Source organism: Cupressus sempervirens, chromosome 9 (assembly GCF_028749045.1).
Source record: "Cupressus sempervirens isolate cs-2001-9-10 chromosome 9, ASM2874904v1, whole genome shotgun sequence".
Classification (NCBI taxonomy): domain Eukaryota; kingdom Viridiplantae; phylum Streptophyta; class Pinopsida; order Cupressales; family Cupressaceae; genus Cupressus; species Cupressus sempervirens.
In genome coordinates this window covers 757,555,113-757,578,644 of record NC_143126.1, presented here as the reverse complement: position 1 = coordinate 757,578,644, position 23,532 = coordinate 757,555,113, and the positions used below count along the sequence as shown (strand labels likewise).

General features: G+C 31.7%; 1 protein-coding gene across 1 annotated transcript; it reads left to right on the top strand.

The window, feature by feature from the left end:
- Window positions 1-578: 578 nt before the first annotated feature.
- Window positions 579-12,173, top strand: LOC149540888 (aldehyde dehydrogenase 1-like). The gene is made up of 10 exons (XM_089801951.1): window positions 579-778; window positions 3,593-3,735; window positions 3,948-4,101; window positions 4,534-4,763; window positions 6,085-6,174; window positions 6,436-6,609; window positions 6,714-6,851; window positions 11,295-11,432; window positions 11,549-11,610; window positions 11,763-12,173. The coding sequence occupies exons 1-10, from the start codon at window positions 640-642 to the stop codon at window positions 12,034-12,036; spliced, it is 1,542 nt and encodes a 513-aa protein (XP_089658077.1). The 5' UTR covers window positions 579-639; the 3' UTR covers window positions 12,037-12,173.
- Window positions 12,174-23,532: the final 11,359 nt, after the last annotated feature.

Sequence of the window (23,532 nt, the reverse complement as noted above, 5' to 3'; positions counted from 1 at the left end):
ATAGTAGCAAGAAAAGCTTGGGACAGAGTAGGAGCATAGGCGAAAGATGTGGAATGATCTGCATGACCTGAGGGGGCCACATGAGTGTTCCCCTATTTGTTGCAAGCATGTGAATGATCAAGCCCTTTGCAAATAATATCATATTTAAAAATAAAAATAACAACATTTAGAAAAACTAAAAAAATTATAACTTACTTAAAAACATAAAATAATATTTCTTGAATTTTTTATTTTTTTAATTCTCTACTATCTAATGTCCCAACTCTTAAATTATTTCAGCATTGATTATTAAAAAATAAAATTGAAGTACTATTAAAAGAAATAATTCCCTTCAAAAGAAACATGGTCGTAAAACTTTCAAGATATCTTGCATTCAACATTTTACTTGGTCAGTCAGACATATTATACCAACTCTTCAAAAGAAGACGGTCAGGCACGTTGGGGACTATCCATATTTGACTGCATGTAGAGAAGTGTACATGTGACGAGTGACTGAATGTGAATTTGCTTCACATGAAATGAAGACTTCAACCGCCTCCATCATTCTATTTATAGATGTGTATTTGCTTTAGTTTATCAAAGTGTGCAACAAATTCTTGGCTTGAACAGAGGAAAAAGAGAAAGTAAGTAAGTGGGTTCATGGCGTTTCTCAAATCTAATGGAGCAGCAGCAGGGCCTTGGAAGTTAGCCATGGAGGAAGGAGGACCCATAAAACCTCCAGTCACAGTGAAATACACCAAGCTCTTCATCAATGGAGAATTTGTAGATTCAGTTTCAGGTATTACTTCTTTGTATATTGTTGCTTGTCTGGTGCTGTAATTTTATTGGGTGTATAAACTATCTGGATTGCTATTTTCCTAGTTTTTAGGTCTTTGCCTGATCAATATTTTATCTTTCATGAAAAAGTTTAATATATGTTGAATGACTAATGATGGTAGTGAGTATTTAATCATATTTTACAACAGAACTTGTTTAAATATGTAATCTTTTCTCACTTTTTTAGAAAGTTCATATTTTAATAGAATGAAATTATAGAGTAGTGAATTGCTGGTCAAATGGACATCTGGAAGAATGTAAGACTGGAATGTTGCAAATATGTCAGAGCATTTAGTTGTGGAGGATAGGAAATGTGTAATAGATCATTGGTGTTAATAAATTTTTACCCTTCTGAAAAAAAAACAAAATCTTTGATAAATTGTTTGGTACTACCATTTAATAGCTTAAATGTTTCTTAGCAGTCAGTGATATTAGATTTGTAAACTATCAAAAGTGGTTTTCCTTTTTCTTGTGATTTCTAATTCTTTTGATTAACAAGATCTAATCTTGTGTAAATTTTCTTACTCAGTAAGTTAAGCTCAGTAACCTGTTAGTATTTTTTTGTTTTCATTGTTTTTCGTTTATGGGTTTGTCCCAGATTTGATCTTTGATAAATTGTTTTCTTGAACAAATGCTCTCATGAACTTTTTCACTTTTTATTTCGTTAAAATAGATTTGTTTTAAACGAGTTCAAGACGTATACGTTTCTTAAAATGAGAGCATTGAAGTTAAGACGATGTGACAGAACTGAATATGTTTAGCTCTTTCTTCGCTTTCATATAAATATTTTGAAGATATGGCAGAACTAACTTACAACGATTCTTCGTTTATCATGTGGGAACTTGAGGTCCACATATACTTTTTGTGGAAGATGCCCACTTTGTGGCACTAGAGTACATATGGCAATAAAACATGCTGTTTTGCTTTTTTCATTTGAAAATAGATTGTTTCTGAAATCGATTGTATGTATGTTTAATTTTCCATTTCAATGATAATGGTTGATCCGTCATAGACCAGAGTGAATAATTGTGTTCTTACTGTTTGACTGATGTCGAAATTTTTACCTCTGCAAAATTGAATTCTTGATGAGCTCATTCAGAACCCACACGACAGCAATTGTTTTAAAATTTAATTGGATCTGAGTATCAATATTTTGATCTATCATCAAGATAGTAGAAAGCTAAAAGAATAAAATGTAATTTATAAATAAGTTCAAAATGAAACATTTCATTGCATTATTCAATCTGATGCACATATGGATGAGCCTGACATGTACAAATTCTCCATCCAAGGGTGTTAGAGCATGTGCCCCCATAGTCTAAGCAAGGTCAGAATTGCAGGGTCATCAGGTGTAGTCTACCTCCAACTTAAGGACAGTTAGGGGCATAGGACATCATATGTTGTGGATCTTGTTTATCCCCTTACAAATACCATCATTCATTAGCTACAAACTCTGTTTTCAAATGGACTTTTACCTTAGTTTTACAGGTTGCCACTTTGTTTTCCAAGGGTTCGTTACTTAGTTAATCTATATCTTATCCCAAACAAAGGGTCTTTTTTTTCTTCTCCTTCTCTTTCTTAAAAGAGGCGTAAAAACTTATTAAGACAAGAAGAGATACAAAAGGGAGAGCTCAGCAAGGAGCTCTATCCTGATCAACAAGGTCATCAAATTCATGAGATAATTCGGGTGTAATTGTCCCCTATCCGTAACATTTCATTTCTGCACATGATTATAAGCCCATTTAGCCAAGCAATCAGCAACTCCATTCCGCTCCCGAGGGATGTAAGTAAAACAAATCGACTCCAGAGTACTACAAAAGAGAAGAGTCTGATTAACAACTGAAGCCAAGGGCCAACTAACATCCTCAAGCACCTGCGGAGTAAGAAAGTTCACAACCACTTGGGTGTCAGACTCAGATAATTCTACACCATCCCCCCAAAGAAGATTGTTCCATAGCATGTAAGATGGCCAGCACCTCCATAAGATTATTAGTAAGAGAACCCTGACTTGTGTTCCCTCGAGAAGAACCATCAGTGTTGACTTTAAGAACTCTCCATTCTTCTCTTTCTCTAATTACATATACTATAACACTATTAACGTACTTTCTGTCTCATCTTTCTTGGATAAGAGAGAATGAAAGAAACCAAAAGATTGAATACTGATGGGGTACAACTGGGCAGAGTATGTGACCTCCACAGTCTAAACAGAGTCAGGTGAGTGAGTAGTCTCCATATGTTATCATCTACTTCAGTACAATTATGTGTGTAGGGCAACAAGCATTATTGACCAATGGATTCAAGAGCCATTACCATTTCAAATCAAATACAGATTGAATAATAAATAATTGCATATTATGTTTTCAGCCCCTTTTTTCCTGATAAGTCATTAAACCTGATCCAACTTTTGATTTAAACACTATTTTCGATTGATCCCAAAGAGTCTTCTGAATAACTAAAGTCCACAAACTTTCTATTCTATATAATATTCATTATTAAATTATATAAAACCATTTGAACTCAAAAGAATAAACTGGGGAAAAAATTCAAGTAACTGAAACTTTTCTGTAATGGGCTTAACAAGGTTTAAAAAGTTTTCTTTGACTGTTAATTTTTTCTGCTTTCCTTGCCTGTGCTGCAAGCTTGGATCAGTTTAGACCTTCAAAAAAAAATCTGTGTAGTAAATTGAATACAAAGGGAAACTAGGATCTATATGATGGTTAGATCAATTATGAGCTTTTTAACATCCATTAATGCATTGAAATGAATTTATGTGCAGGGGAAACATTTGAGACATTTGATCCAAGAACAGAGGAGGTGATAGCACGTGTATCAGAAGCCACTAAAGAAGATGTTGATTTGGCTGTCAAAGTAGCCAGGGCCGCCTTTGATCATGGCCCATGGCCTCGCATGTCTGGCGCTGTGGGTTTTCTCTCTTGCTTATTATTTTTATGTAATAAATCATGTGACAAAGAGATTTCTACAATCTATAATATGAAGATATCATATTTTTTATTAAATTTTATTAGAAGGTTTCTGATCATAGTCTATGATCTATCATCAGAATAAAAGAAACTTTGATCATAATAAATAACCTCCTGTTATAAATCATAATCCAATTAATGTATTTTCAGGAAAGAAGCCGCATTCTGAATAAGTATGCAAATCTGATTGAGCAACATGCAGAACAAATTTCACTATTGGAAACATGGGACTCAGGGAAATGTCTGGATATGGTTCAAGGATTCGATTTGCCAGAGTCCATTGGCAATCTCCGATACTATGCAGGTACACATTATGACTGTCATAACCATTTCTATGTAGATTAGGAAAAAAAATATTATTGATTTCTTTGAACTGGGATTACAGTTAAACATCACTTACTAAGACTTGATTTCTACACTAAAAGTATTAAATAGTTAAAATTGACTTACTCTTTTTAAATATAATTTCTTTTCCTTAATATATAATATTTATAGAATATACATTGAAAATTTCCGAAAGAAAAGTGAACTTTTTGCCATCTAGCTTTTAGATCACTCTGTCATCTGTAGGGAGCAGATTAAGAAAGATGACTGTAGAAGAATGGGCCATTCATCTTTATATAACATTCATCTTTAATGAACGTTTTTAGAATTAGTAATTAGAAATTTTCTTGACTTTACATAATGTAAAGATTATAATATAGTTTGTTGTATACATTTCAATGTATGTTTGCAGGGTATGCTGATAAAATCCATGGGTTGACACTAAAGATGAATGGGCCATTCCAAGGATACACATTACATGAACCCATTGGAGTATGTGGTCAGATCATACCATGGAACTTTCCCTTGGTCATGTTTTTCCTGAAGATCAGTCCTGCTCTTGCCTGTGGATGCACAGTAGTCATCAAACCAGCAGAGGACACTCCCTTATCTGCACTCTACTGTGCTCATTTATCTGTAGAGGTGTGTAAATAAACAACCTTCTGGCTACAAGTTAGAAATGGTGGATTTACATGAAAAAGATTATTTTAAATTAAAGCAATTAATGCAATCTAAGAATAGTATACACATTTAAAAAATACAACATACCAATTTTTTAATAGATTATTTAAGTTTTTAAATTTCGATTGTTATAGATTCTTTATGATTAAATAGATTTATTTGACAAGTTTAAAAAGTAGGAATTTTCTGTAATAGGAAATATGGAAAAAAAAAGGTTCATTTTTTTCATTAAAAGAAGTGAATTTATTCGAACACTAAAAAGATACAAAAGAGGAGAGATCCCAACACAACAATAGCATTGTCACTATTCACTAGCTGACATAACACATGAGAATTATAAGAGGTGACTCTCCCTTATCTACATTATGTCAATTGTGTATATGATGCGAAGTCCATTTTGACAAACAATTTGCATTACTATTCCACTCCCTAGAAACGTTAATAAAAGTAAGATATTTAAAGGAGTTGCACAAATAGAGAATTTGTCAAGAGAAACACCACCACCTAAGTAATAAGTCATCTAGAGCACAAAATTGCACCTCAACACACAAATTAGGAAGAACTTCCACCAAGTTATTTGTATGAAAGTCCTTATAAATAAAAAAATTAATTGAATATTCCCAAAACTATCTAGAACAATTCAAATGAATGTGAGTAATAATTTTGAAAACTCTATGAAAAGAGAAAGTCTAACTACCTACCAATTTAAAAAGATAATCTTATAAAAATATTTTAACAAGATTAAAATTGTTAATATTATTAAAAATAACTGAGAATATGTATCTTTAAATTTTAATTAATAAAAAAGGTCTATTTATCAAAAATAACTGAAAATTTAAAAAACAAACCTTAAAAATAACTATAGAACAATCAATAAAACAAAACAATAAACAACAAAATACAAAACATAGAAATAAGGTTCATGACTTAAAAATTACTCTCTGAATTGTACTATATTTTAATTTTTTGGATAATGTATAGCTACTCAAATACATTCTAATATTTCATACATTTATTCACTAAAATCACGTATAGATTTAGAATTTAAAATATACTATATTTTTATCGATTTCATTAAATGTTTTCCAAAAATTGAGTTTTTCTGTACTATGTACTTTTATGTTTCCTTTACAATAAGAACTCTAATAATTCAAAATAAAATTTAACTTAATTATTTAATATTTTCTCTTCATTTAGTAAAATCTTCCGTTAAAAACCCTTAAATCATACATAAAACTGCTTTCTAAAATTAATTACTCAACATTGGCTTATGTGTCTGCAGGCTGGGATACCTCCTGGTGTTCTTAATGTGCTTCCCGGCTTTGGAGCAACAGTTGGTGCTGCCATATCTAATCATATGGATATTGATAAGGTATACATATACATTATAAAAATACTTTATATATTGATTTTTTATTTTTTATTTTTTTTAAATATAGATATAATAAGTATAATATCTATTTGAGATATAATATGGAAATATAATTATTAAAATATATGTGTGTGTGTGTGTGCGTGTCAAATTTTTATTTAAATTTTGAAATTTAAACATGTAGTCAATGTTTTGATTTAATTTATTTTAATTATTTAAATATTGTATTTAAAATTTAAAATAATACTTTTTATTGTTTAGATTGCATTTACAGGGTCAACCCAAGTGGGTAGATTGATAATGGAGGCATCAGCAAAAAGTAATTTGAAGGATGTGACACTAGAACTTGGTGGAAAATCACCATTGATTATTATGGATGATTTCAATATAGATGAAGCTGTAGAAATTGCTACTGTTGCATCATTTATAAACATGGTTTGTGCAATTTATCAGTCATTGATTCTATAAATGCTATAATATATTATTTTTCTACAATAATCTACAAAACTAATTAAAACTCAAATAATTTAATTTTGCAGGGACAAGTTTGCCTAGCAGGTTCAAGGGTGTTTGTTCAAGAAGGTGTGTATGATGAATTTGTGAAGAAAATGGTAGAAAGAGTGAAGAAGCAAGTGGTGGGTGATCCATTCAAACGAGGAGTACAACATGGACCTCAGGTATTTCAAAGTTCTGATTCTATTTCATTGTTCATACTAGTGTAGATAAATCAAAATCAAATAGGTTTACTTATTCTAAATTCATAGAAAGTACTTATCACCATCCTATGAAATAGTGAGAGTACACAATTCTTAGGACTATTCTTAAAGGGTGTGAGACACAAACAACTTCAAACTATGCACTCATCCTTAAATATACATAAAATCTCCACTCTATAATGAAAGTCAAGTTATTTGTGAGCATTTCCATTTTGTAAGTAACACATTTTAAATTTGTAAAGAGAAAATGATATTATTTTACTAAAACTAAGTTTGATGAATATAAAAATGATCACAATTATATTTATTTTTAATATATTGCACTATCAATTAAAAAAAAGACATTAAAAGGAGTGAAATTGATTTAGTTGATTACAATAGTTGATAGATACTTTTTCATTAGTCTAATAATATCTTTGATCCATAGATCGTCATTTCTTGTCATCCTCAAATTTATGCAAGTTCCATTCTACATCATAAATTTCTCACCTCGATTGCTTAAATGTTTCTACAAAATTGTAGTGGTGAGCATTTAGGAGTTTTCTATGTGAAGATCTTCTAATTAGTTAAGCTCCTAGAATTGGATTAATAAATTTGGTCAATGATTGGAATTACTTCAAAAAAACCATGTATTATGCCTAACCTATCACTAGTGAAATTAATGTTTTTTCTTAATCAGTTAAGGATGGGAGCCCGATTTTTTTATATTGATAATCAAAGATTTACATATCATATATGATAGATAGTCCAACTATCATCAATAATCCTAAAATGATTAATAAAAGAAATGCCCTCCAAGCCCAAATGATCTACTTGAATAATAGACGGCCATAATTACTACAAGATTCAAAATCGAACTATTAGATACAAAAAACTATTTGAATCCATGTTATGTTGAAAAAATGAATGATCAACTTCATTTCTAGATCCTCTAATTTGCTTGAAATAACCCATCCAACAAAGAGGTAGAGCTTTCATAACCTAGTAAGTCTACCAATCTTCAACATCCTCTAATTTAAGATCTTCACCCTTTGATTGACAATAAACCATGCCCCATTTCAGCAGCCCAAGATTCTTAAATTCCTTAGTAATCAACAACTCTACCACGATATAATCATGTATCCATGAAGGATCTTCATATTCCCTTAATTTGTACAATCTCATGAGAAAATTAATATTCTATCCAATGGAAAATCTTATTGCTTTAAAATATAGAACATATCCATAATGACTAATATTGGGTATCTTGGAAGTGGGCATCATTTAGGTTTGGAATACTAAGATTGACATGGTGTATCGACACTTCTTGAAGTCTCTACCTATGATTAACTTGCAAAACACCATTTGACATTTGGGATGCTTAACTTTGAGTAAAATGAATGTTTACACATTGAGATTTTTTTTTGTATTACCAAATTGGCCCCCAAAATATTTGAGGGATGCTGAGTGAGCAAAGGGAACAACCTGCAAGAAACTAGGTTAGAAAGTGATAGAAGACACACAAGTAGAATGACAACCACATAGAAATGAATGATATGGTTTAGAACATTATTGAAAAGAAAATAATTATTTATTGATAAGGTTTCCAACTTTTTCTCCTCAGATCCATGTGAAATAAAAGATTTGGTTTGTCATTTGCCATGTCACACAAGTCTCAATCCTGTTGTTTTAGTAAATAAAATCCTTTTTTGTTATAATGTGGCTAAACCATAGGCTAATGGTTCTAAAATTAGCAAGGTCCTTAGTCCCATCAAAATATAATCATGCCAGATAAAACTCCGTTCATGTTACTTCTCAAAAATTATACCTTATTAATTGATTTTTTGGGTGTGGGAATTAAATGTGAAGCTAATTTGTCAAACTACCCCATACACTCTAATTGTTGTCACTATGATAATTTTTTATGGAGATTGTAAGTGACATTTCAACTAGTCTTGTGTCAATGCCATCATCTCAACTTACAATTATAAATAGGATAATTTATAAATGTCACACGTTTTATTGGTTTTAGTTGGCTCTTTGAATGCTAACCTTTATTTTCCATGGGTGAAAATTAAATTCCATTGATTCAAATTTGAATTCAATTCTATAAGTAAACAATCAATATTAAATAAAATAATCTTTTATTCCCCGCAAGGAATTGCCAACTTCTATCAAAATCTAGCCCATAGTGAAGATCGATTTCCCAACCTGGATTCTACCAATGCTATAAATTGTTATTCAAATCCCACCTCATCTTATCAACGATACTTCAGATACTATTATTACTTTAACTCATGAAAATAAATCTTGCCTATAGACTTTTCCTCATGAGATTATTTTTGCATTAAGTTTTCCCTACAATTCTAAATCTAAAACCAAGTCCACTAAAGACCCCTCTATAACATACAAATCATGAGAGATTACTATGTATGATTCCAAAATAAATTTTAATGTAAGAAACATAACTATGTGGGTACAATTGTTTGAAGTCCATACCATCCACTTCTAGATTGTCCATTTCATCTACCCACTCATTTGTTTCTTTAAATATTTGATTAAATAGACTGTCTATAAGGACTTTAAAAGCTCTAGTTCTATATTCAATATGTAAGTCAACCTCCTATACAATGGTTTTCTAGATCTAAGAGTTTTAATAATTAGTGCCAAGCTACTTTCAATTTCTATCTTGATAAGGTCAAGATCTAATTAAGCACTTTAGATACTATTACTTTAACTCATGAAAAAATTCTTACCTATTGACTTTTCTCTACAAGGGTATTTTTGTGTAAGTTTTTCCATACAACTTCTAATTCTAAACCAAGCACTAAAGATCAATCTATAATATAAAAATCATGATAGAGACCTAGGTATGATTCAAAAATGAATTTTAATGTAATACAAAGAAACATCACTATGTGGGCACATCTGTTTGAAGTCAAATACCATCTGCTTCTAGATTGTCCATGTATCATCTACCCACCCATTTGTTTCTTTAAATAGTTGATTAAATTGATTGTCTAGATATGGACTTCAAAAGTTATAGTTCTATATTCGATATGGAAGTCAACCTCTAATGCCATGGTTTTCTCAATTTTAGAGTGTTAATAACTAGTGCCAAGTCACCCTCAATTTCTTTTCACTTTCTAATTAAGTACTTTGAATTATATAACATCATCTAAGTCTTTTGACCATTACTACTAGAATTTCACTATTAGAAGAATGAATGATACAATAAGCCCTATAATTCCTATGTTGCCTCTTGATGCACCCTCAAAGTTAAGCTTGATCAATCCTTCCTTTGGAGAAAATCATTTGCATTTATCTTTGTTTAATTAATGAGTTATACCTCTAACTCCTACAAAAGATGGGATCTATAAACCATACCATATTTGTCTAGTTCTATCACCCGACCTAGTGAAAGAGATATTCTTTGATCTAGATTTGAAATTTAGCTATTTGAAATCTACTATAGATGCTTCTATCTTATGCATCAAGTATTTCCAACCCATACTCTTATCTTGGAATAGCTCATTATTTCTCTCTTTCCATAATTCTCATATTAGTATTGAAGTAGAGTAAATCTACAATGGACCAAAAAGATCTGAGATATATATTTTGGGCTAAACTTGGAACAAAATACACATATCATTTGGAAGGGTGTAGTCCAAACTAGTTTAGCAGATAGCCATTTCCAAGTCTCTTGAACATAAGGGTTGTTTAACAAAATATGATTTCATTGTTTCTTCGTTATGGTCACCCTTGGTTTATCATCATAAGGGTTGTTTAACAAAATATGATTTCATTGTTTCTTCATTATGTTCACCCTTGGTTTATCATGTGCTGATGAGACAAATATAAAAGATACAAATTAATTGAAATTTTGGCTTAAAATTAATATGGCATAAGGAATTATAAGAAGACATAAGTACATGAAATAGAACAACAAAGTTAGAGTGGGTGTCAGTACTCAATATAATGGTTTTTATCTTTGATTTAAGCAATTTTATTTATTTTTAATCTATTACTCTCATTAGCAAAAAATTGTAAGGTATTGCATATTTCTTTCTTACATAATATAATTTTAATTAGTTTATATTTTTAAATTATTTTTTTGAATATTTTAGATAGAAAAAAATCATGAAAGTAATATATGATGAAATAGTTTATGTTCATAATATAATATCTCTATAAATAGTACATGCTAATCTTATAAAGTAATTTTTTGATAGGTAACTGGTCAAAGTTTAGATTAATTAGTATTTGTTATAGTTAATTATAATTACATGTGTTAAGTTTGAGTAGACTCAAACCCAAGATCTCTTTGATGAGAAACTCACAAGTTACCATTGTGTTGTAAGTTCTTACCTATTCTATAAAGTATTTATAAATTCTCATGTGATATATTATTTTATTATATTACAGGTTAATAAAGTTCAATTTGATAGAATCTTGAAATATATTCAATATGGTAAGATCGATGGAGCTAATTTATTGATTGGGGGCCATTCTTTGGGTGGAAAGGGATTTTATATTGAGCCTACAATTTTCAATAATGTTGAGGTAATTTATTTAAATGTTTTTTTAATTATATTTATATATTAATAATTTTAGTTAATATTAACTAATTAACATGCTTTAAGTTGGAGTCTACAAAATTATAATGCATTGTAATGCAGGATCATATGAGGATTGCTAAAGAAGAAATATTTGGTCCAGTCATGTCAATCTTGAAGTTCAAGTATGAATTTTAATACATAGATTAATATGATATGTTATTTTCATACTTTTGTAGTTCTAATATTTGTTTAATATGAATATTGTTATTTCTATTTTATAATTTTTTTGCTAAATATTAAAATTTAATAAACCTTTTACAATGTGTTTCTACAGGACTATAGAAGAAGTTATAGAGAGAGGAAACAATTCGATATATGGCCTTGTAGCTGGAGTTTTGACACAAAATATAAATGTAGCTAATAGAGTTTCAAGATCTCTTCGTGCAGGAACTATTTGGATCAATTGCTACCTTACAGGTGGAAGTGAGTGGTCACTCGGAGGGTACAAGATGAGTGGAATTGGAAGAGAGTTTGGCCCTTTTGGCCTTCAAAATTATTTACAAGTCAAAAGTGTCATTACTCCCATTCATGATTCACCATGGTTGTAAGAGGCATCTTATTTTTCACCTCTAAGTTAGATTTAATAATTGGATTTTTAGAACATTATATCATGATGTAATAAAATAACTAATCGCAACATGTATTTTTATATTTTTAAAGTTATATTAGTTTTAATGATTTTTCATATGATTAACCTTTGAATAAAATACCTATTAATTGAAAACATTATACTTAATATGTAATAATCTATTGACTATTTTTAAATATAGTCCAAGTTTTCACTAAAAATGTTTATTACATGAAATTATATTTAAAACCAATTTAAAAGAGTACAAGTTATTAGAACTAGTAATTCCACCTATAGGAATAAATAAAAATCAAGAAGGAAAAAGAACAATACCAAAAGCATAAAATAGTAGAGGCAACTTTAAAATTAGGAAAGTATTTTGTAAAAGAATGTTATAAGAGCTAAGAGTTGTGATATCATTGTAGTCCCACCTAATGCTAAAAATACAAGATTGATACGAATTGTCTTAGCCCTACCTAATGCCAAAAATACAATATTGATACAAAAATAATCTACTATGAAATTTTGCATTACAATCATCCTCCTTTTAATATTTATTCTACCCCTAAATAGAAAAAATATTTCTTCGAAAGTCATTTGGGACATTGTAGAAAAAATAGACCAAAAACTAAAGAAAGTTGATTTCCATACAAAACACCTTGGTTTATATTTTGCTTCCTTTTACCATTCATTAACACTTAAAGATTTGATTAACAAAAGGTGAATTTGATCTTTGTTCATTTAAATTGATTTAAAATTTAATTACATTTGTGGTTTTAAATTCAATGACATTTGTATTTTAATGATTTTCATGTCTTATGAAGATCAATAAAAATGAAAGAAATAATTGAAAAGAATGCTTAGGAAACATTAAATCAAAGAACAAACCTATTTATACATTGGACAAAAAATTAATAAAACTCACAAGAACATTTAAACCAAAATGTTTAGAAAATATTAAAAAGGTAGAAATATTTATTTTTGCTTGTTTTGATTGGCTTTACAAAAAATAGTCTTAATTTTTTTGAATGGAAAAAATATTTCTTTTTGCTTGTTTTGATTGGCTTTACACAAGTTTCATCAAAAGTCTTAGATAGACGAACCTTAAAATTAAATTTGGAATGAACCAAGTGCTTTGCATGTTTTAAAGATGTGTTTTTCAACACATCTTTGAGCTATCTTTTATGTTTTGAAAAGTAGATCGATTTAAATACATGACACATGTATCAAAAGTTGTTAGCAAGATCATTCACAACAAACTAGGAGTGCTTCTAGAGAGGCTTGTGCTTTGGGAAGTGCAACCCAATTGGACAACAACCTCAAACTAGTAAATACCTCAACTAGTATGTAATCAAGGCATTGAAAACAACTCTTTCCTTATATCCACACAAGTTCAGATGATGCATTTCTAATGGTAATCTAAGGTAAGAAAAATTTTCTACAATTTCAACATGGTTAGAATAGACTCTAAAGTGGGTCACACTCAAAAAAAAACATTTGGGAGGACTCCATGGACCTTATTATGAACCAAACTAGTAGCCACCTTTTTATCCTTAGTAATTAACTTATGGTGCAATATAATATAAGGCTTCTTTGAAGTTACCTGACATTTGTGCTTTCACTAGTAGAGGCATAAGGCCACTTGGACTTCATTCCCAAGAGTCATTGTCCCTACAAAAGGGGACCTTCTATTTGTCATACCTTGAATGACCATTGACATGTAAGTTTTTCGATCGACTCTTGTATCAACTTACCTCTTAGATTAAGAGAGAGAAATTGCACTAGATCCATAAAACATCAATATGGGCTCCTCTTGGCAGGCCTAATGAGTAACATATTGTAGCCATATCAATCTTAAGAATATTGTGTACTTGAATTGCCTTTATTGTGAATAGACCACATGAAAAAAATTTGTTTGACAAAGACATTGGTACTATCAAATCCCTTTTCCAAAGAAATTACTAGTTTGACTCTCTCAAAGTTGCTTTGTCCTTTGAGAGATTGTTTGTTAACTTGTTCTACTTATTATCCAAAAGTCTTACCACTTCATAGCAAAAGGTTTTTAGCAAGTCCATTTGCAACAACCCTAGGCCTATTTTATTCTATTGACCTTTTACTTCAACCAAAGTTATTACTTCATCCTTTGAGAGAATTATTTTCTTAGTTGAAACAAATTGTTGACCAAGTTACATGTCATCCAACCTAGGTTAAAGGCCTACCTAGGATAGTCACTACGCCAAGCCAAAATTTGTAAGTTATCCAAACAATCAATTTGATTATCCATTTCAGATCAACCAAAAGCCAAGTTTAAGAAAGTCAAACTCAAATCATCACTAGTTTATAGAGAAAGAGAAGCCACACATAAGAAAACAACACTAACCAATCTAAGAATTGGTAGACTAGACCAAATTGAGAAGGAAGGCATTGAAAACATATTACAAGCTGAGTGGGAGAGTAAAATTGACAACATGACATCTAAATGTGGTGTTAACTATATTCCTATTAGAACTACAACTTATGACTACTACAATTAGATCCATCTTCTTCCTCACAAACTTTGCACTTATTCCATCATAGAGTTATCATTTAGGAATCATCGTACAAGTCTTTTACCCCCCGTAGGAATTCATAGATCCATCATTGTCATAGCATGTTTTAGAAAATCCTTAGCCAAACAAGCTTCATCCAATCAAATCCTAGATTAAAATCCTCCATCACCCCCAAAACACTCAGTGTTAAATTTATTTGTTAGAGTTTTTAATCCTACATCATACATCCTTTACACTATCATGGATATCCCTTTGACCTCACATAGTTTGGGCTAGTCTATCTTTGTCATTTGTGTTCCTGATCACCTTGATCTATAGGTTGGGCTCCACATTTGATTATCACACATCTTCTAAAGGTTCATTAGTCTATCCTAGGTTGACATAATCACCACATATTGAGCTTGCATCTTAGGATAAAACCTCTCATATGTTGATATCACATTATTGATCCTTTAAGTCCTTAAGGAATTACATCATTAGATTATGATCCTTCACCATCTCTTTTGCATCACCACACATTGAACCTTTGCATTCATCATACATCTTTAAATCTTAAGAAATCATTCTTGCATCATAGGGTAGATGTCATCTCATCTAGTTTTAGAACTCATCTTATAGTTTTTCATATCATCCTGCATCACATCCTTAGGAGCATTATCATTTCATGTCAACACATGTATGAAAAAAAGAAAAAGGAAGAAGAAAGACATGGATCCAAATCCTAGTAGTGGTGCGACTAGCACACAACTTGATCCAATGACCATTATTGTCATATCTAGGCTACCTCCCTAGAGTTTGGAAGATTTGACACCCACAACATCAACCATAGAGGCATTTATGAATGAACCTGGAAACTCATCCCTAATCAATGTGATTTTCAATAGAAATAAGGACACCATCATGGCCAACCTACAAAGAGAAAATGTTAGTTCCTTTGGCATTGGGAGAACATCATCACCAATAGGGATTTGAGACCCTTTACATTCTCCATATGGCATGTTTCCACTGCCTATGGATCTCAATGATCCCCTTTCTTATCTCAACATATAATAGGTCACAATATCAATCACAACATCAACCCAAATCAATTCCCCCATCCTCAAAAACATTTAACCTATCATCATACACTCTTGTTCTCACACTACATCCCAATAGACCATTACCACACAATCTGCATCTACCAGTATTCCCATCACTTATTCTGCTACCAACCAACCCCATATCCATTCCACTTAACATTGTAGGACACTCCACTTATCAAGTAAGTGCTTCCACATCATACATATTTGCTCAAGGTGCTTCTAATCCATTTCACAAGTACACTCAATCCATGCCAAAATTCACCATAGGAATGGCACTAATAGGGCCTAATATTTGACCCTTGGTTTGACAAAATCATAGCACTAACCCATTTTCTCCTACACAATATTTTTCCACTTCATTCTCACTTGGTCCATGGGGATTTCCAAATCTGCAAGGGTATAAAACTACTCTTCCAAGTAAAAATCCTTTCACACTAGTGTTCCTAGCACAAACGCAACAACCTCCACCTCATCAACCTCAAAATCCATCTCAGCCCATCACTAACTATTTATCCATGCCTCATTGGGGGAGTATCTAGTTGGTACCACCATAAAAGAAACCACAAATATGAGTGCCTTATATAAATTACCTAGCACTATTTAACATCAAAGTACATTCTTATGTAGGTGCACATTCATTCTATGTGGGCAAAATATGGATTCCCAAACCATCACACCATCATACCACCACTATTACAACAACCACCAACACAACACCAATACACTTAAATGGTTAGACAAGATCACCCATCTATACAACAATCACACAACTATCCTCCACAACAACATCCATAATACCAACAACAATTCACCCTATATGCACATCAATATATTCAACCACCCCTAGAACAACCATTGACCCCCATCCAAAATGCAGGACAATCAAAATTCCAACCACCACCATACACCCATACACAAATGTTATCCATATTTACCCACTCATAATTTATCCGCAAATACAATAGTTGGGCTTGACTCAATATAGTAGGCCCATCCACCTCTCCTTCTCTAATTTGTAGTATAACATCCTAGAATACCCCAGGAATATGCCATCCCAAATGTCCATCTTAAATATCATCCATACTATACCACTTCAATAAGAGATCCTCAATAATTAAATCCATGAATCTTGTCTTCCCACATACATCAATGCGGCAAAAATCCAAAATTTAGTGGGACACCCATCTGATCCATATGCTCTATCTTTTAAACCTTATGATATCTCCAAAATTAAATCACATCCTTGCATTATGTATCGATGTTATGGTCTATGACTTTGTAGTGAAAAGAGTCATGATAGATAATGAGTCAACCCTGAACCTATGTATGTTAAAATTCATCAAATAAGAAGGGTTTATTAAGGTAAATATCATGGATGAGATCATCACAATCAAGGCCTATGATAACCTAGAGAGGACATCAAAGGGCACTATCCTATTGCTAATAAAATTTGGCCCTATTACTCAAGAAATAGTACGTCACATTGTTTATCTTAACCTACCATTCAACATCCTCCTTGGATGAGCTTGGATTCATGTGATGAAGCTCATTCCATCCACATATCAATAGTGCATTGAATTCCCATATCTAGGCACTGGGATTATTATTTTCCCTGATCCTAGACCCTTTTCATAGTATCATGCATTAGATTAATCTTATCCCCATCATAATCAATGTCCTAGAATTGAGATCAACACTTTTATTGTTAGTTCTTCTAGAACATGTCATTATCCCCACACCATCATTGCCTCCACACTCTCCATAATTTAGATCAACTACTAAGGTTGTGGTGAATATAGCCTAGCAAATGCATTTTCTATTGGATCCCTACCCCTTGGCCCACATAGTTGGGGGTGGCCATCACATCAAGTCTCAAGAAAGATCCAATACCCCAACTCAAACAAATTGAGTCATCCACTTTCTTTGCTAATAGAATCCTAAATGGACAAGAGATGGTCTCAAATATTAGTACTTGGTTATACAAAGAACCACCTCCTAAAGATGAAGAAATCCTTGACTACTTCAAACAAAAATATGCCAACTCACATCAAATAGCAACTAAATAGCTAGATTATCAAGGAGGTAGTTTAGGTTGAGTAGAGTTAGGCGTTATAATGCCTATAGATGTATATAAAGAAGCAAAATAGAAAGGCCTTAGTTTTGGACTCCCCACAATATGGAGCACTAGTAAGGATTGTCATTCCTTCTTGAACATCCAAGGTGAGCTTGTAGAGGTTGAAGACATCCCAAAAGAGGTTGAAAATGAATCCTATGATGATATCTATAATGATGACATTTTCCTAGAAGATTCTATTATTTGTAAACTATCCATTAACCCAATTAACCTACCCCTTTCCCACATTGAACTCATTGATTAGGGCTAACAAGGAATACTCCATGTTGATGAGTTCCCTACTTAGGACATGCTCCTAAGATTCCTGGGAGATGAAAGACCACATTAAAAGGAAAAGTTGCCATCAACCTACATTTACAAACTAGACTCCAAAGGTTACTTTAGGGAGGAAAAAATATGTAGTTGAAAAAGTGAAAAGAAAAATCTCAATAAAATAAAAAAATAGAAACAAAATAATCTCCTGTTGGAAAATCCTTTGGAGTGCCATTGGATCAAAGTAAAAAAGAAAAGAAAATAAATGACATATCTAATGATGAAAACCCATATGAGGCACCTAAGGATGAAGATTTCTTCCTTCCCTTATAAGATCATAGAATAGGGTTGTGATCTATTCTAATCAAGGAAATGAGGCTAGTCAATATCAGTCTAGCAAAGACTCTCAAGATCTTATACATCACAATATCCCTACCATAAGACCAAGTAGATGATATCATAGAAGTACTTTGAGAAAACATTGGTCATATTAGGATATGCCAAGACTAGACCCTAAGTTGGTCATGTATCCTCTAGTAGTAGATCTAAAGGCCAAATGAGTCAAGGAAAAACTATGGACGATGGATCCTAATGTGAGCTTACTAGTCAAAGTAGAACTAGAGAAGATACCAGAATCCAAGGTCATCTAGTTAATCAATTACTCATGGCTAGCTACAAACTTTTGTTTCTTATGGGAAAATTCTCAAGATATAATCAAATCTGAATAGTAGAATAAGATCAACTTAAAATGACATTTACAAACCCAAGGGGTACCTTCTTTTATAATATGATTCCTTTTAGACTAAAGAACAAAGGCACAACCTATCAAAGAGTCATGAAGACCATCTTCGATGACCTTATCCATAAGATCCTTGAAGACTATGTAGATGACATATTGTCAAATATACTAATTTCTTAGATCACATATTTGACCTAAAAGAAGTTTTTGATTATCTAGCAAAGTACTCGTAGAAATAGGGAATACTCGAGGGGAGGGGGTGAATCAACATTCTACAAACTTTAGCCCAAAATTGGATATAATTAATTATCTTATAGCTTGCATATGAAAGAAAACTAATTATGTTGAATAGTAAACATAACTATGCAATAAGAGAACCCATAACACCATATTTTATTAACTAGGAAACCCTGACTAAGGAAGAACCCTAGTGGGGATGGTACCCACAAAATGATTCACTAATCAAAAGTATCTAGTTAAATATATTGACCTTGTTAGGAGTCTATTACATGCCTATATTGTCTTGATCCTTGTTATAAGTATCAACCCTTTTAGGAGTTATCATATACAAATACAAGATGTATCTAGGAAGAGCCTATTACCCAAACATGCAATATACAATGTAGTTCCTTGATACAAAATAAATAAATATAAAAACCTCTTTTCTTGTTATTGATATCTTCAATATGTGATATAGATCTTAATTCTCTTCACAAAATGCCCATACCTTCGATCATACATCAGAATTCACATCATATATAATTCAAATTATCTTCCTTAGAAGTATGGTTAACTTCACATAGTTTAATCTTCTTATATACCTTTACAATTTACAATATACTATCCAATAGACCTTCAAGCTTTCACAAGATCTACAAAATATATCATTATAACTTTCTGACTTAGAGTTAACATCTAGGATTTCATCCATAATTAATTAAGTAATTTTTTTTCTTCAATCCATAATTATCTTTTTCTGTCATGCTTTGTTTTGCCTATTCTTTGCTGTGACTGGTATTTAACTCATAACTTGTTCCATACTATTTGTATTGACTAGTGTACTCACATACAAGATCATCATGATGTTAGCTAGATGTACCTAACTCTATACATTCCCACTCTCTACTGCATTTGACACCAAATTACCATGGCAGGTCTGTCATAATTATGGAGTCACAACCTATTGCCATCACAATTTGATAGCTTGTTGTTGAAATTGTGATGATGATAGGTTGCGATGGTATAATTATGATTGAGCTACCATGGAAATTTGGTATCAAATGTACTAGTCATGCCTTAGTAAACCTCACTAACCAAAAATCTATCTATTCTATTAAATAAACTGTATGATACTTTGATAATTTTTTAAAGTATAACTCTCATAATTATATCTTCATGATCTCACCTCTTCACATATCTAATATGCTTCGATAAATGAAAAAATCAAATTATTACCTTAGGAAAATTATCAACAATGTCCCCCTTTGGCATTGATGGCAACATGTGGGAAAATTGGCTAAGTCCCAAAAATCTATAAATTCAAAAATTTACAAAATTTGACCTTATCAAAATTTTAAAAATTCAAAACTAGTGGATGATCATATTTTAACCATCTTTCCTTATATCTCCTAAATACATTATAGAACCCCCCCTTTGATTATAGTTAAACTAGTTACAACACTCCCCCTATCTTATATCCTCTATACAAATACAATTTTCTTTACCTTTCTCTCCCTTTTAAATATATACAAATTCTATATAATTTTCCTTACTTTTCTCTCTTGATTTGACATCAATGAGAAAGGTGTCAAAACTTATATACTGGTCAAAATTGTATTACCTCTACTCTATGTTGAATTTCAGACTCTGGATAAATAGTCTTAAGAGCTTCTTCTAGGTTCTTTTGTAAATATTCCATATCCATAGGGATCTCACTCAAGCTATTAAGACTCTTCTGAGTAGTTAATATTTGATACCAATTGTTAAAAATAGGGAATACTGGGAGCAGGGGGTGAATCAGTATTCTATAAACTTTAGCCCAGAATAGGATATTATTAATTACCTTATAACTTTCATATCAAAGAAAAATATTTGTGTTGAATAATAAACATAATGATGCAATAAGAGAACTTGTAACACTATATTTAGTTAACTAGGGAAACCCTGGTGGGGATGGTACCCACAAAATGATCCACTAATCAAAAGGACCTAGTTAAAGATATTAAACCTGTTAAGAGTCTATTACATGTCTATAGTGTCTCAGTCATTGTTAAAAGACTTAGGCCTTATTAGAAGCCTCAACCCTATTAGAAGTTGTTATATACAAATAGAAGATATATTCAAGAAGAGCCCACTACCCAAACATGCAATATACAATGTAGTTCCTTGATACAAAAATCTCTTTGCTTGGTGTTGATATCTTCAATATTTGATATAGCTCTTGCTTCTATTCACAAACCTCACATACCTCTAATCATACATTAGAATTTACATCATTTATAATTTGCATGATCTTCATTAGAAACACACTTAACTTCACATATTCTAATCTTCTTATACACCTTTGCACAATTTACAAAATATTGTCTAGTCAGGTTTTAAGCTTCCACACACTTTAAAATATATATTATTATAACTTGCTGACTTAGGCTTAACATCTAGGATTTTTTTCCCTAATTAATTAAGTAATTATTTTCTACAAAAAATAATTCCTTAATTTGTATCTCTTTTCTATCATGCCCTATTCTAGTTTCTCTTAGTTGTGATTGGTGTTTAACTCATAACTTTTTTTGTACTATCTATAATGAATGACACACTCAAATACATCATCATCATCATGTTAGGTAGCCATACTTAAATCTACACATATCCACTGTGCCTCAGTGAACCTCGCTGACCTAAACTCTATTTGTTTTTTCAGATAAAGTGTATGATACTTAGAGAATTTTCTAACTATCATAACTACATCTTCATGATCCTACCCTCTTCACATAGCTGATATGTTTCCATAAATGATAATAGTACATGATTATCTTAGCCCAACTATCAAAAAGTACCACCTCATGCTCAATCCAAAAATGTGTATCTTTGGCATCATGTCAGGAAAGCTGGTGGGATTGATAGTATCATGACATGACATGGAGATTGATCCCCAAAAGGTCAAATTTGTCATGTACATGCCTCCTCTGAGGATACTACAATAGCTTTGTGGTATCCAAGGTAAAATCCAATTATTTGGGAGGTTTATTTTGCATCTTAAAAAAAAGTGACAACCATTTACCCATCTATAGAAAATGGATTAGTCCTTCAAATAGGATCTCACATGTCAGTGTAGTTTTGAGAAAATCAATCAATGTCTATCCAATCCACCTAATTTAGTCCCACTATTTTTTGGAAGACCATTAATTTTGTACATATCAACTACAATAACAATAATGGGGGCACTTTTAGCCCAGCTTGATGATGATGTAGAAGAAAGGGTCATTTACTACATTGATTGTACCTTTTTTGGCTATGAACTCACTCCAGTGGAAACAGAATGTTAGGCAGTGGTTTTCACCACTCAAAATATTTGGCACTACATGATTAGTCACATAGTTAAGCTCATTTAAAAGATTAATCCTTTAAAGTACATGCTCTCACACATAATACTCACATTATGACTAGCTAAATGGGTCATGTTTCTCAACAAGTTTTACATCCGATATGTTGATAGAAAGGCACTAAAAGGATAAGTTATCATAGATTAGTTAGCTGATGCATCCCTAGATCATGCTTATCCAATGGTTATGGAGTTTATATATGAATATCTTTGTATGATAAAGGATTAACCTCCATAGAAAATATACTTTGATAGGTATTATATGTCTCATGGGTCTTGAGTTAGGATATTGTTGGTTACCCCTTAGGATGAAAACATCCCCAAATCTTTCAAATTACAATTACAATGCAAAAATAACATATCATAATATGAGGCTCTCATTCTTGGACTCAAAACTATGATTGGATGGAATATAATAGGGTTATAGGTCTTTGAAAACTCACAATTAATCATCAAACAAGTCCTCGATGAGTACCAAACAAAGGACAACATGCTTCTACCCTACAATGAACTAGTTGACCAAATGAAAGAGTACTTCACCAATAATTAGTTTACACAAGTTCCATGGCTATAGAGAATTTTTTTTGATGCAATGATCACTATCACTTTGCTCCTAAAAATCTCTTGGGAAGCTTCATAATATGAGTTCTTAGTCAAGCAGGTACACAGACCTGCACATGAGAATGATGAATCGACATGAGTGTGCATCCTAGTTGGTGCTGATACCATGAGATCTATGCATACCTAAAAGATGATATCATATATCTTTGTCTCACACAAATCCAATGCTCAAACCTTATTCATAGAGAATCCTGCTATACTATCATAGCAAACACCCTATATGATTGAGGTTATCATGATACTCTATCTAGGTATTTATACCAAAACAAGGCTACAATGGACCTAAAGGAAGTACACACTAGACATTGTGGTTCTCACAAAAGTGGTATAGTCCTAGCTAAAAAGATCATTAGATTTGGATGCTACTGGATACTTGTGAATTTTTCAAAAGGTTCTTACCATGCCAACAACATGCAAACTGGATATGGATTCAAAATTTTCAACCTATCGAACCACATTGGTCATTTGCATGCTGGGGTATTGATCTTGTCAGTGTAT